Here is an 18,213-nt window from a genome sequence, read left to right as displayed (position 1 = left end):
AGTGAGTTCTCAATAAGAAAGGGTCAGATCAACCCTCTAGGTGAACACTTACTACAGATGAATAGTTGGGCTGCTGTTCTTGGAGAAGAGAGCAGAGATTGTGCAAACATTAAATTGGATATAAGGAAGGCACTGGAAAATGGAGGCTTCTTCATTGGTGAAGCCAAAGGACTGCTGATTTATATGACTGAGTTAAGTACCACTTTACAAACTTTCAAAGAAGAAGAGAAAGTAAATGTACACCAAGTAACTGCAGAAGCTAGAATTCTCAATGCAAAAATCATTTAAAGTCATGTGAAAAATCTCCAACCAAGAAAGCTTTGTTGCATTCAGAAAACACACAAGTAGAAAGGGAGAGATGAAAATTGCAGCAGGAATATCATATGCTTCTTGAACTTGATCAAGAAAAGGAAACCAAGTTTCATGCATGAAGCTTCCGATTTAGAGAGAATTTACTCCATTTAAGGTAGAAAGGAATCACTCCAAACCAGCTAAAAATATCAGTGATGCATCTGAACAGCCACACACTTAGAAAATTCAATTAAAAATACTTCAGAAAAATTAAAAAGAATCCCTGGGTATTATTAAAACCTTCAGGCCCAGGACACAAAAGCTCGTGTTACTGAGATAAGAGCTCTGTTTGCTCAGAGAAACAACAATAACTTAACAAAGCAAATACATCACACAAAAATTGAATGAGGAAGAAATTAAAGGTTTTGAATACTGTCCTTCCATTGTTCATTAAAAAAAATATGCATTTGGCAGAGGCCTAAGACCAAAGGGCAGGACTCTTCCAGATGGCAGATCCCTGAGGAAAGAGAAGCACTTGGCCGTGATAGGGAGGGAATGAAAAGATCCATGCCCAGTATCCACCAGTTGTCAACCCCCAGGCTTGCTCCAGTCTGGCCAACTCCATCCTGAGTCAGCAAGTTTTCCAGAAGAGCCAGACAGAGCTGTGAAGTTGAAACAGTGATCCTAACAAGAAAGCCTAAAAAGAAGAATTGAATAAAACAGGAGTGAATAGTCTGGAAAGATATCGGGAAAGCAGGCAAAATAACAGCCTTCAAATATCCAAAGTTTAAGATCTAATCTTAACTAAGGTCAAGACTAAGTCCCTGTCTTCAGAGCATTAGAGTCTAGAGTACAATGCATGGCAACTGAGGACATAACTATTCATTCACCATAAGGATGAATTTACAAACAACTAGAAATAATCTACAAACAAGACAGGCCATTGTTCCAGAAGATCTTTGTCCAGATTTTCCTTTATAGATCTCTAGATCTTCACAAGACATTTAATAATTATTCTTCTCTTAGGAAATTAAGTAGAAATAAACCATCATGGCTTTCAGTATTTATTCTCAAGTAATTCATATTATAATCTTTCTCAGAAAGATAACATCCCAAATTAATCATGCCACATTCTCAAAGGTTTAGGAAATATCTATCTTTAAATTATGCAAGTTTCTAATCTAATGTGTTCCTTAAAAAAAAAAAAATAGGCTTACCTCATATGAGGTGTGTGGGTCCTGACTGGCCCTCACTACTGAAAATCATTTCAAGCTCTGGAGACATCCTCAAAGGACCAAACTGGACCTCCCTTTCCCCCATGACCTATAAGTGCACGGGGAAAATCTCCAATAGATGAAGGATTTAGATCTTATCATGCATGTGAGGAAAATTCTTAACAGCAGAGGCTGACCACGTTACAGAAATATCTTGATATATTACATTTATTTGAGCATAAAATCACTGGACAATAGAACCTTTGATTTACCTCTAGTCAGAAAATTTTTGCCTCACTCCACAGTTGAAAAGAGCTCAATGATTCCAGCCCTGAGAGGAGAACCCACTAATTATGGCTACGTACTCCTGCCGCCATTCTGCAAAGCCCAGTTTCCTCTCACTACTAGTGTGCGGAACTAAGCAGGTGACAACATCCTGAAGTGACTTCTGTATGAGACCATGACTTGGACTGAATGGTCTCTCATAATCTAATGAATCTTCTTTTTATGAGTTTACAGGTTTTTCTACTTGGGTTGGCCTGCTTAGATTGGATTCGCTCTGAGATCTCCTTTACCCTAGAAACTTGTATCTTTCCCCTTCATTTCTGACTAGTTGACGTCTTCTGATTGTCCCTTGTCTCGTGTGGAGCTCGTTCTTTGTAGAAGAACATGTCCAGTGGAAGAATCTACTAATAACATCAACCCTCCACAGAAATTAAATAAAAAATCAGGCAAAGGTTAAAATGATAGTTTAAGTATATTCTGAGTATGTTTTCAATGAAGTTTCACCTAGCTACCCAAAAAACTGATCCATAGGTTGTTAATTTACAACTTTTGGTCATGGTCTTTTATTCTGCGGCAGCCAAATACAAAAACGTACATGAATAAAAGCTTGTTTAAAAAAAAAAAAAAAGTTTGCTTCAGACATAATTCCTTCTTGGCTTTTTGTTTCTTGTGGAACTGTTGAAGGTTGTGCCCGAGAGGATGTGACTGCCAGGTGACATGCAAGCTGGACAGAGGTAATTGGAGGCTCCAAACCTCCGCCTACCCATGTCCTTGGAAAGTACATTCCTCCTACCATTCCCACACTGGAAACCATTTCAGAGATGCACCTTTTGGAGAGTAATGTGTTGTCTCAACCTTATTTGTCCTATAATCTCTATTATACAAAATCGTATAACAGTGATTTTTAGGAAATTGTATGCCACATTATAGAAAAAGAGAACAAAATTAGTGCCTTGCCAGAAATCATCCAGGTTACTATTTTAATTTTCCTTTTCAATTTATATAGAAGAATATCACTGAGATACTTAAAAACACATGATTAATTTATTACGGTTTCATTTTTAGATGCAGATAAATGTGAGTGTATAGACAGGAAGTGATGAGGTATAGTTATCTCAACAACAGAGTTTAATTAGAGTGCACTAGCGTGTACAATTCACCTTAAACTCAATTTTGATAGGTATTAAAATTGAAGTGAATAGCTATTCTAAAGTAATTTGAATGCAACCAGCTGAATCTCTACTAATAGTGCATAGGTAAGAGATGTGAAAAACTGATTATCTATTTAAAATACAAATTAGGACTTTTACTGTTGGAAATTATGTTTCTCAACCCATTACAGACTTAAAAAAAAAAAAAAAAAAAAAAAAGCTTTCTGTGGTAGTAATTCCCAAGATAGCAACAGAGGAGGCTCCTGAATTTCCCTCCTGCCACAGAGGCACCAAATGGACAAACCATACAACTACACATAGAGAAATTTCCTCTGAAAGAAATCCAGAAACTAGCTGAACACATTGGGGACTGAGAAAACACCGATCCTGAAATGGGCAAGCAGGACTGAGACACACACACTTGCCATAAATCCCATCCTCGGCAAAGCACCATTCAGTCTGGAGAGCAACCCCCAATCCCAGTTGTGAAAACAGAGCAGATCAAAATTTATGAGATCCAGCAAAAGCAGTGCTGGCTGGCAAGTTTATAGTGATGAACATCTATGGTAAGGGGGAAAAACTCACAAATAAACAACGTAACTTTACATCCTTAGCTAGGGGAAAAATAGAACTGAGCCCAAAGTTGCCAGAAGAAAAGACATAACAAAGATCAAGGAAAAAAATGAAATTGGAAACTAGGAAAACAATAGAAAATATCAATGAAATTAAGAGCTGGTCTTTGAAAAGATAAAAAAGTAGCTAGACTCAAAAAAATCGGAAAGTCTCAAATAATAAAATTATAAGTGAAAGAGGAAATATTACAACTGACACCACAGAAATATAAAGAATCATAAGAGACAGCTAAGACCAACTTTATGCCAACACAGTGGATAATCCAGAATAAATGGATAAATTCCTGGAAGCATAGAACTTACCAAAACTAAATCATGAAAAGAAATAAAAATCTGAACAGACCAATAATGTGTAAGAAGATTAAATCAGTAATAAAAACAAAACAAAACAAAACAAACACCTCTCGACAAAGAAAAGCCCAGGACCAAATTTCTCTGGTGAATTCTACCAAATATTTAAATAAAAATGTGATGTTGTCAATTGTATGCCAATAAAGCAGGAAAAATATTTTGCTTCTAAAATTGTATAGAATCAATGCTCTGCTGAATTTCTTAGTAACATCTGTTGCATTTAGAAGATGTTGAAATGCTGAAATTAATACAGGTCCTGGGTTCTTTGAGTAAGGTAAAATATTAAATTATATTAAGCAGGGAGCCTGCTTCCTCCTCTCTCTCTCTCTGCTTGCTTCTCTGCCTACTTGTGATCTCTGTCTGACAAATAAATAAATAAAATCTTTTTAAAAAATGCTAAATACAATGAATAGCTAAACAACCAAGTTTTTATTTACAAAATAAATAAATGATTTCCTAATAAGGAATCATTCAGTCATTAAATGATCAAATCATTTAATCATTAAATAATCTATTAATTATTAATTAATAGCCATTAATATTAAAACACATTATGGAGTTGCATAATTTTTTCTAAAAATTCCAGGGTTTTTTCTCAGTCAAGGAGAATCTTGACAATTATTTCCTTACATTAAATGATTAAAAAACTTTTTAACTCTACACCACATTAGGAAGGGCGTGTTTGCTTTGGGAGCATTTACAACATCAGAGAAACCAACAAAGTATCCATAAATAATGCAATGAGATGATAATTAGTAGGATTCAAACATTCACCATGAGAGGGTATAGCTCAGTGGTAGAGCATTTGACTGCAAACATTCACCATGTACAAGACGCTCATCTAAGTGTGAAAGCTCATTTTATTCTAACAAGAACTCCATGGTGTAGGTATTATTCTAGGTAGGTATTTCACCAAAGCAGAGAGAGATCAGTAATCAAACGCTCAAACTCACAGCTAGTAAGTGTACAGCAGATGTAAAATCCAGTCCGACAGTAGAGCCTGTGCTTTTAGTATCTACACTTTGCTGACTCTCTGTTAGTGTTTTATTAAATTAAGCATTGCCTTAAGCCTCAGAATAATTATAAAATGAAAATACTCTATTGTAAATTAGATTCTGTTTCTCTAATGGCTTATTAAATAGAAGATACTTACAATTTTCTCAGGAAACTGAGAACATTTTTCTTTCCAGTTGAAATTCATCCAACAGAAACATGATACAGCAGATACCTCTATGGATTTCTTAAAGTGAAAATATGTATTTACTGAGGACTTGACTTGGAAGTCCTAGATCTCAGAGATTGCTTTGGGAATGTGAGAAAGTCATTATGTTCTGGCTCTCCAGTAATTTATTTTGAGTTTGTTAAATTCGTTGATGTGTGAACTGGTTATCGAAGCTTGATAAACAGCTTATAAATCACTTTGAAGTTGGCAGAAATAAATATTAATGAGTCAATTTTCAAGGAATTTAAAGTCAGTATCTCCTTCTGCTGCTGCCATAAGTTTTAAAGAGAATCTCAGTTGTTTCATTTAGAAAAGAATCTACAACGTATTAGTAATGATGGGTATTTCTCAAAATAGTCATAGGACGACTGATTTAGCAAATCAAACGATTTGCCTAAAAGAAAAGAACGTTCTTTATAAACCCACCACAGAGTTTCCTATGACAGCAATCTTGTTTAAAACTTGTTTATAGGGGTGCCTGGGTGGCTCAGTGGGTTAAGCCTCCAACTTTTGGTTTGGGCGGGCTCAGGTCATGATCTCAGGATGGTGAGATCAAACCCCAGGTCGGGCTCCACACTCAGCCGGGAGTCTGCTGGAGATTCTCTCTCTCCCTCCCTCTCTCTGCCTCTCCCCACTGCTCACCCCCACTCTCTCTTTAAAATAAGTAAATAGAATATTTTAAAAATAAATAAAAACAAAACTTATGTATAAAACACAAGTACAATGGTGATTCTAATCCTTTAAGATACTAAAGCAACCTGCTTCCCTGAATTCGGCTCAGGGCCAGCCTTAGAATAGGGAAAGGAAAAAGCATTTCTAGGACCCGTGTCTACCCATGTCAGAGCCTTACTGACATTAGTCCACCTGAACCGTGTCTGCCTTCTCCACACAAGACCAAACAGATTCAAAGGGTGTTAGTAGCTTTCCCAGGCCACATGACAAATGACTAGCAAACGCAGGATTTGAAAAACATGTTTATCTAAGTATGAACCTCTATTAGTTTAGTGTTTGAAATAGGAAAAACACAATTTTCTATGTGATAGATTTTAAGGATACAAACAGGCCCTGCAGTTCTTGAAAATACATAATAAAAGGCATTAAAACCTATATACTTAGAGATATTAGAGAACTCCAGCCCTACATGTTTGCATAGCATGCCCTAAATTAATAATCAAATCTAGGCTTGATTTCAGAGCTCTGGGGCCTGTTCTCCTGTCTGCAGATACTCGATATCATAGTATTCATATTTACTTCTTGGATCTTATTTCTTGTAACTAATAAATACTTGAAGCCTTCAATGTCTTTTATACCTCATTTTGAGTTGGTGTATTACATTCCTCCCAAACGTTCTGGTGCTAATCTGATCTCCAGAAAGGAACGAGCTTGCAGAGAGATTCCAACCACTGCATATGGTTGGGAATCCCATTCACTATCCAAGGACACCCAGCTGAATAAATTGGGAAGCAGGAGTTGATATCCAGCTCACTCTCTACCCACCAAGCCATACAAAAGTGTGGCATGCACCTAAAGAGGGCACCATGTCTAATCTGGTTAAGGGTACGTTATAGGCTCACATGGGCCCTGCAAAGACCCTGAAAGTTAGGAAAAAAGGTGAGGAGATGATTGCACATAAATATTTTCAGATTCAAAATCTACCAGAAATTTAAAAAACTGACTTATAAGGCTAATGATTAGGATGTTTATTAATTCAGTAAATTAGTACTGGCGGGCGGGAGATGTCTTCTCTCAGCACCAAGGACTATAATTTTGTTTCAGGAGAAATGATGGAGGGTCAACACCAGCAACAGGTCCTATTTCATTATATGGGATATGAGAATGTTACTCAGGAGCCTGTGAATATGTAAGAAAATGATTCTACAGAAGGTGGGAGAAACAGAAAACTCCTGCTCCCTTTTACTCCATGATTTTGTTTCCAACACTTTCTAAAGTCTTCTTGGAATAAAACACCATGTTGCATATGGCACATTTTGAAAAATCATTATACCATCACTGTGACAGATTCTGAAGAGTCTCTGAAGAAACACTTCCGAACATTAAGCTGTCAAGTCTTCATTTAATGAATATATCATTAGCATTTTCTATTTGAATGCTGAACACCTTGAAAATGCTAACAATAACGACCCGTTTTTTTGAGTAACAGGCACCATACTAGGTAGTTCACATACATATTGTCTATCTTCCCAAAAAAGAATACTCCAAAAGTCACGTGTTATTCTTTTTTTTTTTTTTAATCAATGAGGAGACGGGCTCAAAGAATCTAAAGCATCTGGGAATTCCTGGCAGAGGGCAGATTCGAATCCTTGCTGGTTCTGATTTTAAACCAGAGTCCTCTCCCTCACTGAACTAACCCTAGTAGAAGGCTTCTACTTCAAGGAAAAAGTGGAACACAGCTAACCAAACTTCTACTGTAAGATATAGAAAATATACCTTGACTCAAATATGGCAATCCATGCATTCTCCCACTCTTTCCTGAGGCCCTAACTTGTTTAGCTGTCATCATTTTCAAGTTCATAAACGGTGTGCTTATAAAGCACGGAACTTTATGTATGGGGCTAATGTCTGAGTTCCAAGCCATGGGTCAGGAGATGTGGTGTGGCTGCTTACCTGTTCCGATAACTTCTGTCCATCGAGGTGAGCTTGCGTCACAGCATCATTAACAAGCACATGGAAGTTCAGGAGCACATGTTCAATGTCGTATGTTCCATGCATGGCATCTGAGAGCTCCTCCAGTGACCGGATGTAGGCATGCCAGTGCGGATTCAGCTCTGCCGTGTGTGCCAAGCAGCCTCTCACGACGTTGAGGCAGTACCCCATGCAAGGCTTGCTGAGAGTCAGGCCCTGGCAGAGAGGACAGTACTGCATCCTCAGCAGGGCCCTGCTGCACTCTTTGGAGACGTGCAGATGGTCTGTGGTATTGATGACTTCAATGCCCAGATTCAGCGCCTGCAGAAACGTGCGGCTCGGCAGCAGCGATCTCCCCATCTGCCCCATTACTCTTTGGGGAATATTACCAAAGGGACTAACATCCCGGCGGGCCATCCGGAGGCATTCCGAATATTCCAGGGAACTGTCCGACACGCCAGGGTTAATGAGGTGATTGTAGACGAGAGGGAAAAGACTGTCAAAGAATCGGTTTATGAACTCTTCGGGATTAACATCCGCACCAAATAAATAGAGCCCCACGTCAGTGAACAGCTCCTGAATGGAAGCTGCAGCCTCTAGGGCCATGTTCCTGTAGGTGTTGCAGAAGAGAATGCTGGTGTAGTTCTCTGCTTGCCTGATGAGAGTTTCCAGAGTTTCTGTGACAAAAGCAGAGATAAAACAGGAAAAGGCTTAGTCTGCATGTTGAAACTGTGCATCTGTCTGCTCCAGACAGTAAATGAGCTTAATGCATCCTACCCAATGCACTAAGGATCCAAATGGGAGTGCTCCACCTACTAAACCTACGTTAGCCCTCCCAGGATAATGGCTGGTCAACAGTAGGCATTACACATACCACATAAATATTTTAAGATGCATTTCCCAGAGTCATACATCTTTAGAAAGTATAGACATAAAAAAGAAGTTACGATATAGTGGTTGCCTACTTACTCTGTTCCACAGTCAACCGTAATCCACCAATGATGGAAGGAAAAGTGTCACTGAGGAGATAATTTCCAGCCGTGGGTTCATTGTTGATAAAAGACTGTCATTAGATGTTTGATTAACACCTACTGTATTTTACACTTTTTCTTGTTTTTTTCTTTTTTTCCCCCCCAGAATGAAAGCTAGTAGATTATATACCAGTTATTGCACAGAGAAGCTCAATGCCCATAGGCAAGACTGATAATCCTCTGACACCCCTAGCATGGTCAAATTAAAAAGAAAGTAAAATAGTTCATGGTTAAACAATGCTTTGACTGGCAAACCCTGTTAAGTATTAGGAAAGTCATGAGTTGTATTAGTCAATGACAGTAACTCTGTGAGCATCTTCTGAACTGTGTTCTGTTGTTCTTATTACCTTATCACCCCAAAACTACCAAACTACCATGTGACATTTTATTTTCTCATTTAGGAACGGATGCTTCCCAATCAATTTCTCCATAGAAATAACAGAGCATAATTTTTCTACAAATTACGGAAGGCTGTAGTAATCGGCAAGCAAAAGTTGTATTTCAAAATGATAGCTTTAGGCAGCAGTTGAATACCTTGGATATTCTAGTAATTACATTTTATAATTAGCCTAATTATAATAAATAATGATGCTGGACTGTTATCAATACATAATTAATTGTAAAATACACTCAATAAAATTATCTCCCATAACCCCGGTCTCATCGTTATTTTTAATTGGGTTGTAAAAGACCACACAATAATTCACTAATCAGACCACTGAATATATTATAAAAGGAGATGCAACAACAGTAGAATAAAACGAAATAATAAAAGGCAGAAGTGCAAGGCGAGCTACAAATAATGTGGAACTGTGTCAAGAATATGCCGTAGAATATGCTGTAGTGTACTACAAACAGATACATAGCAACAACACCAAACCAAACCAAACCCCTTTATGAAAAGCACAGACAGATGAAATACAGTATCGTGTATTCTGATTCTATGCTGAGACCATGAAATGTTGGGTTTCAAGCTTTAGTGTGATATATTAAGGTGCCTGCTCCAGACAGAATGATTGTTTCTCCCCTAAAATTAATCTGCTGAAATCTAATCTCCAATATGACGACGGCACTTGGGAGTGAGGCCTTGGGGAGGTAACTTGGTCATGAGGGTGAAGCCCTCGTGAATGGGATTCGTGCCTCCACAAAAGAGGCTCTGGAGAGCTCCTTTGTCCCTTCTGCTATGTGAGGACACAGTGACATGACCATCCGGGAACCAGGAAGGAGGTTCTTGCCAGACAATGAATCTGCCAGAACAAGAATCTTGGACTTCCTGGCCTCCAGAACTATGAGAAATAAGTGTTCTGTCATTTATATAGGGCATCCCGTATTCTGTGACAGCAGTCTGAGCCAAAGAAGGGCATCTAACCTATTATCAAAGGCAACAGCTTTGATTATTATTTTTTTTTTTTTTTAGTTTTTAAAAAATATTTTATTTACTTATTCATGAGAGGTAGAGGAGGAAGCAGGCTCATCCCAGAATAGGAAGCCTGATGTGGGACTTGATCCCAGGACCCTGGGATCACGATCTAAGCCAATGACAGATGCTTAACCCACTGAGCCATCCAGGCATCCCCAAAACGATGGCTTTTAAAGGTGGTTGTGACTCTGTTGCAACACAGAGCACTAAGGAAGCAGGACACCTGTTATGTCTGCATCTCCAGTGCCCACGTGAATGTAAGCTATCTACTATACGCTCAGTAAAAATGTGAGTAAAGGGAGGCATCAAGTGAGATTAGCTGCTCTGCCAAGTGGGCTTACCTGATGGCCCAGGCAGGGTGAGGAAAATTCAGACTGCCAGGTATCTGCAGCGGCGTTTGCAACCCAGCTGTTTTGGTTCCCGAGTCTGCATATAACCATCTGCCTCCATGAGTCCTTCAACCTAGACAGGTTTTGAAAAACTGCACTTGCAGATAACCTATGACAGGTTCTGCCTGCGTTCATAGAGGAGCTCCACAAGCATTCCAGCCGACAGTCTGACCCCAGAATTGCCGTCTTGACCACTGCACTCTGCTTTCAGAGACCCGCAAAAGTGAGTGTGAAAAATGAATTAAACCTGTGATCTGAACTAAAATAAAACTGCTAAGCTTATATTGTTCTCATTAATAGAGGCTCGTGTCTCTCCGCAAACTGTGTGTGGCCAAGAATTATGAGGTAGGTTGCAAATGAGATTATTTGCCAATGAAGGTTAAATAGCAATGTGTGCGATTTCTTTTAAGATCAAAAGAGGATAGATTTAAAGATACCAATACCAGAGGCATACTTACATACCTCCCACCATTTTTTCTAAGGTGCATGCTGTAGACGTGATTGTGACTGATATCCACCAAAGATTCTCAGTGCAATGAAGGGTGAATGCTACCCCAGGAATTACAGATGTTCCTCTGATTTCTGCCAACTCTAAGTGATGTTCAAACATCAAGGGGTAAGCAGACTCCCTGCCAAGCAAAGAGCCCAATGCGGGGCTGGATCCTAGAACCCTGGGATTATGACCTGAGCCAAATGCAGAGGCTTAACCCACCGAGCCACCAGGTACCCCACAAAATGTCTTTTTAAAATGAACTCTTCTGCAGCAGTTTCTCAGTATGCTATCAACTCATCGCAATATAAAGATTTGTCTTTCAATCTGTGTTAAATCTGATATTGACACATTCCAGTTAATTAGATTAACCTAAACATATGTTAGTATTTCTGAATGTGTGTATTTGTGATCCCAAACATTTCTCAACTCCGATGATGAGAACAGCAAATAACTGTTCTATATACATTTAAATCTTTAATGATGAGGGATAAACATACTTTTGTGAATTTCTGATCCTAATATAAAATGTTAATATATAAACATTTACAACAGAAACTGAACGATCTAAAGGCCAATCCACTGGGTAATTTTATTTATTATTTTTTTTTTTTTAAAGAAAAGATGGCGGGGCACCTGGGTGGTTCAGTGGGTTAAGCCTCTGCCTTTGGCTCCGGTCATGATCCTAGGGTCCTGGGATTGAGCCCTGGATCAGGCTCTCTACTCGGCAGGGAACCTGCTTCCTCTTATCTCTCTGCCTGTCTCTCTGCCTACTTGTAATCTCTGCCTGTCAAATAAATAAATAAAATCTTAAAAAAAAAAAAAAGAAAAAGAAAAGCATTTTAAAAAAAAAGAATTTATACTTATGAAAAGAACTGTCATATAAACCAGTGATTTTGCTGTTGTGCAAAAGAATAATCCACATACAAAATCAATATGCATAAATCCAAGGTAGGGTAGATGCTAAATAACATATCACATCTACTTCATTATTAAAGAGAAACCATACTGTCCTTTCATTACAAAGTTTTAATAAGAAAAAAAATCTCACCTAAGCTATTCAAATAATAGTGTTCTGTTGGTTGACAAAAATTATAACACCTATTGAAAGTAAATAAACATTTGCTAGTCTTGCTAAAGAATTTAAGAAACAGACTAGGGAAAAAAAAAATCTGTCTGTTGTTTTTCACTGAGAATTTCAATAAGCTCTTCTTTCCAATGCTCTCAGACCAAGGCCGGAACCTTCCAACTCTCCTTTTAATGCCTAAGAGTGGTAGGTTGAGCAAGAAACTGTACTCTAATTACTAATTGAATAAAAACATAATTTCCCCCAGCTTTATGAAAGACTTAATTTATATATCATCTCATTAAGTAGAAAGTGAAGGCAGAATGCATGAAGTGATCTCCATCCACTTCCATTTTCAACATTAACATCTTGTGAAAATTTAATAAGAAAATTTCCATGACTAGAAACTCGTATCAGCCCACATTCCCTTTAGAGACATTTTAGAGTACATACAAATGACAGGTAAACTACGGATTTAGCTTAAATACAACCAGTAGAGATAAAACAAGATGATAGTGATTTAAAATTAAATTTGACAAATTGCAAAATCAGTGAAGACTTATATGCAGGTAGCGTTTTACAATGGGAGAAACCATATTTATGGGGCTTTTATTGCTTTAAACATAAAGATGATTTCAAAATCTAATGATCATGAAATAACTGTTATAATAACCCTCCTCTGCATGACATGAATAGACATTTTATGATCCTTTTCATATTTTTATTTTTGATATATGAACATTTTAAGATACAAAGTTCGAAGTGTCTATTACAATTTAAGACTCCAGATAGTCTCAAACATAGCAATGAAAAAGATGAAGAAAGATTAAATCCTATCCACTGTGGATAATCAGATGATTTTCCAGTGGGTATCCGGGTTGAAGAAAAATTTTCAGAGGATATCTACATATTTGTGTCTCACAATTCTCAAGTCACAGATTTTGTTACTACCACACGTAATTCCTTACTACCCGACTACTTTAGAGCTAGTTTGTGCCAGAAATTATCTTTTCCTCTGTACTGAATTATCAATACATGAGTAGATAGGTAGTGACAGACCATTTTAAGAGCAATTTCTCAACCAGTATTTATAGCATACATATTACAATGAACTGTAATTCCTTCTGCCTTTATCATTTAACAAAAATGCCTTCCAATAATTTTAATATAGTCACATTTAATAATTCCTTTAATTAGTAGAAGACCATCATAGCAACTCCAAAGTTATGCATATTTAAGTAAAAGAAGCAATTACCAATTTCTCCAGTCTGGAAGTTTTTATAGTGATCTCATCCCTTTGATATTTGCATATTTTCTGAACTTTTTCATAGAATATGCAAAAAATTTTTCTAGAATATTAATTTAATGACATATTTTTAAATGTTATAAAGGATGATTTATAGTATCATTCTTCAGAAATTAGTCATCTATACAAATAAATAGTAAGTGGATATTAATCTGTATCACCAAAAATTAACATACTGGTAATTAATCTGGTCTCCTTGGACACACTCTGCATGGAAAAATACTTTCTCAACTTTCTCCTTCCTCATTTCCCTCCCCACTGATTTGATTATCATGGTGCTTCACATTTATTATTAATACCATTTTATAATCATTTATGTTCTGAAAAGCAATTTATGGCATCAGCAAGGACTTAAATTCATGTAAGCATTTATGTAACAGATAAAATCCATGCTGAACAACTCACTGTACATTGTTTAAAGTTACTGTGAGATTAAGATTTTAAATCTAATAATTTTTAAAATAAACCTAGAAACAGGGGTGCCTGGGTCACTCAGTTAGTTAAGCATCAGACTCTTGACTTGGGCTCAAGTCATGATCTCAGGGCTGTGGGACTGAGCCCTGCATCTGGCTCCATGATCAGCACAGTGTGTCTGGGATTCTCTCTTACGCTCTCTCTGCCCCTCCCCCACTTGCTCACACTCTTTCCTCTAATAAATAAGTAAAATCTTTAAAAATAAATAAATAAACTCAGAAATACAATCTAGAAATACAGAACTGTCAAATAAAACTGTTTTTTCTTCACTGATTTATATCATCTTCTACCATTATAGAAAACTAAAAAAAAATCCATAACTATTGGTCGGGTTTTTCCCCCATTTTTTTTTATTATTATTTTATCTTTCATTTCATTCCATACTCCAACACACTGGTCTCCTTTATTTAAAGAAAAACCTTTACGTCACTTTACTTTATAATCTCATTTTCTCTTTTTGATAGCTCAGGAAAATAAGAATGTTCTATATTTTCAGCTTAGAGTGACACATTGCCCATTCCTTCTTCAATGGACAATCCAATTGTTTTTTTTGTCACTCATTATTGCGCTCATTCATTAAACCATTATTTTTGAGTACCTGCTGTAGACCTCAATACTCAAGTTGAAAAAGCCATACAAGTTTCTGCCCTCGTGAGGCTTAAACTCTAAAGGATAGGAAGATATAAAAGCAGGCACAGAAGATATAAAAGCAGGCACAAAATACAATTTATCACCGTATTAAGTAAATACTATGGGAAAAATTATTAAAAGGCAGAAAGTGACAAGATCACTGTTTTGGAGGGCTCTAGGTCAATCTGTCCATAATCAACTCATCAAAAGTAAATTCCCTGTCGAATCTATTCCTAAAAGCAAACTTTCTGAATTTGCCAACTATATCCAAACTATATATAATATTTGGTTATTTGGCACATTAAAAAATTAATTTGGTAAACTGGTTTGGGCAAAACGATTTTCTAAGGATTGACCATTTAAGATAATGTGAGGAGACAAGCCTCCACTGAGGAAACAAATTTGAGAAAAGATTTCAATAATGAGGGGCGCCTGGGTGGCTCAGTGGGTTAAGCCGCTGCCTTCGGCTCAGGTCATGATCCCAGGGTCCTGGGATCGAGGCCCGCATCGGGCTCTCTGCTCAGCAGGGAGCCTGCTTCCCTCTCTCTCTCTGCCTGCCTCTCTGCCTACTTGTGATCTCTCTCTGTCAAATAAATAAATAAAATCTTTAAAAAAAAAAAGAAAGATTTCAATAATGAAAAAAGCCACCCATGAGCAGATGAGGTGTCGTTGGTAGGTTCACTGGAAATAGAAGGCACGGTTCTGAGTTGTGAAGAAGCTTGCTGACTAAAAAAACTGAAGAAACTCAATGTGACTGAAGAACAGTGACAGGAGGGTTTCATGAAAGATCAAAGAAATCAGAACGGCCTCAGAGACCATGGTAAGGAGCTTGTATTTTATACGCAGAATGAGGACCTACTGGAGAATTTCACACATGGAGAAACGTGATCTGGTTTGTATATTGAAGGATCGTGGTGGCTGCTGTGTGGAGAACAGATCATTGGGACAAGAGCAAGAGAGAGAAGACGGAGTTGAGTTCATAAGCTGTGATAACAGCAAGGGTGACAGACGTGGTGGGCTGGACAGGGGTGGTAGAGAAGTAAATTACAAAAATCATCACATTGACCGCATGTATTATGTGGTATCCAAAGAAACTCGCTGTTGCATGGAGGCAGATGTAGGAAAAATGGGTAAATGAAAGATACCTCTGAAGCCTGGGTCTCAGCAGCTGGATGCACAGTGGTGCCAACTGCCGAGATGGGCAAGTCTACGGAACCACCATGTTTGTGTGCGGTGGGAGCTGGAAAGTCAAAGTTCTATTTTGGACATGTTAAGATTGAGATGCCAATTAGAAATTGAAATAAAGCTTTTCAGTACAGAGTTAGAGAAAATAATTTGTGTCTCAGGGGAAAAGTGGAGCCCGGTGACACAGACCTGAGACTGATGGGCACAGAGGGTCAAACCTTGGTAGTGGATGAAATAACCTAAGGAGGGAAGACAGGGAATAGTGCCAAGATGCAGGAAAGTAGGAGTAGCCAGCAAGGAGAATGAGAATAAAAAGCCAGTGAAATAAAAAGAAAATCAGGAGAGTAGACTGTGCCAGAAACCAATGAAAGAAAATGATTCAGGTAGAAGGCAGTCATTCATCATGTCAAACACTATTAAGAGGTCAAGTGAAATGAGGAATAACAACTGACCATGGGCACAGACAAGAAGAGGCTCTTAGTGACCTTGACCAGAGCTGCCTCAGCAGAATGTGAGCACAAAAGAGAACGGGAATTGAGGCAATATATAGAGAACTCTCTTGAATGTCCCAGCTATAATGGAAGTAGAGAACCAAGACAGGCACAGGAGGGAAATGTGAGGTCAAAGCTATTTGTTTTAGGAGGAGGGAGAATTTATTGGATGTTCATATGCTGATAGGAGCAGTTGGATCAACAAATAAATACTGATGGCTGAACAGGGGGCATAAGAACTGTTCGAGGACATTCTCTGAATAAACAAAAAAATGTAATGTAGGGCATGTGTGGATACAAGGATACTGGCTACACAGTGGGTGCTAAAGTTGCCAAGGATGGCAGCAAGAGAAGTGAAGAGAGAGAGAGAGAGAGAGAGAGAGAGCTGGGTAATAAAGTCTTGCTTTGATAAGGGAAGATAACCAGAGGTCTGATGAAGGACGGTCTGTACTGGTCAATACTCGTGTGTAATCTGCAAGGGGATTTTCTTGAGGAGAAGGAAGCAACAATCTGGGATCAAGGAACACACTCCCCCCAAGCATGGAAGATGCCTGTAGTAATTGCCTACTACTGTTACAGCAAATGACCACAAAATAAGCAGCTTAAAACCAGAGAAATTTACTCTCTGGATGCCAAAAGTAAAAATCAGAGCCACCAAGCTAAACTCACTGTACGCCAGGCTGAGCTCTCTCCAGAAGTTCTAGGAGAGAAACTATTCCTTGCCTCCTCCAGCTTTGTGTGGCTGCTAGCATGTTTTTGGCTTATGGTTGTGTAAATTCAGTCTCTGCCTCATATTCAGATTGTCTTTTCTATATGTATCTCAAGTCTCAGTCTCTCTTTTAAGGATATAATGTGATAGCTTTTAGGGTCTAGCCAAATAATGTCAGACAATCTTGCCATCATAGGATCCTTAACTTAATCACATCTGCAAAGATCTTTTTTTCAGATTTGTTGATGCAGAGTTCGGTCCCTGCTATCTCCAGACGCCATCATTCTACCTACTAGAATACTGATCATAGACGACAACAAGTGTCTACACTTGACTTGCAAACTCAGAGGACAAAGATGCTAGTCTAGGCTCTTCCACAAACAAATCATATGAGCCATTTAACTTCCCTAAATATCAATTTTTTCTTTAATAAAATATGTATCATAGTGTCAGTTCTAAGAATACGACAGCGTATCTGTGAAATTCAAATGAAAAAAAGTGCACGATGATACTCGGTGATCTCTCCCCCTGTGCTTAGGTCCTGCTCTGGAAAGATGTTTTAAGAATGACTGTAACTGGGCGCCTGCATGGCTCAGTGGTTTAAAGCCTCTGCCTTTGGCTCAGGTCATGATCTCAGGGTCCTGGAATCAAGGGCTGCATCGGGCTTTCTGCCCAGTAGGGAGCCTGCTTCCCCCTCTCTCTCTATCTACCTCTCTGCCTACTTGTGATTTCTGTCTGTCAAATAAATAAATAAAATCTTAAAAAAAAAAAAAAAGAATGACTGTAACCTCCTCCCTTTCCTAAGGGATCAGAGGTCCTCTGAGACAGAAATCGTGTCCTGCTCATGTTTATGTCTCCCAACTCTTGGTTCATCAGAAGCCTCACCTACATTCTGATAGATGTATGTTCAAATCCACAGTAAATGTTAGTTATGTGACTATAAATTTTCTACATTCCCCACACCTCCTTTATTCTTATCACAAAGCAGGTAGAATGACACTTTCTACCTTACTTGGTGGCTGGGATGATTAAATGCATTTTTTTTAATTTTTTATTTTTTATAAACATATATTTTTATCCCCAGGGGTACAGGTCTGTGAATCACCAGGTTTACACACTTCACAGCACTCACCAAAGCACATACCCTCCCCAATGTCCATAATCCCACCCCCTTCTCCCTAACCCCCTCCCCCCAGCAACCCTCTGTTTGTTTTGTGAGATTAAGAGTCACTT

The 18,213-nt window shown here is 38.2% G+C and overlaps 1 protein-coding gene across 3 annotated transcripts in view; it reads right to left on the bottom strand.

Moving 5' to 3' along the window:
- GPC5 (glypican 5) overlaps positions 1–18,213 on the bottom strand; it is a 1,430,236-nt gene that overhangs the window by 1,130,659 nt on the left and 281,364 nt on the right. For all 3 annotated transcript variants that reach the window (XM_059377522.1, XM_059377523.1, XM_059377524.1), the window contains exon 3: positions 7,772–8,466. In XM_059377522.1, the coding sequence (XP_059233505.1) occupies positions 7,772–8,466 (695 nt within the window). The remainder of the gene's footprint in view (positions 1–7,771; positions 8,467–18,213) is intronic.

This window comes from Mustela nigripes, chromosome 15, assembly GCF_022355385.1.
Source record: "Mustela nigripes isolate SB6536 chromosome 15, MUSNIG.SB6536, whole genome shotgun sequence".
Classification (NCBI taxonomy): Eukaryota; Metazoa; Chordata; class Mammalia; order Carnivora; family Mustelidae; genus Mustela; species Mustela nigripes.
This window is presented reverse-complemented; position numbering and strand designations above follow the sequence as displayed.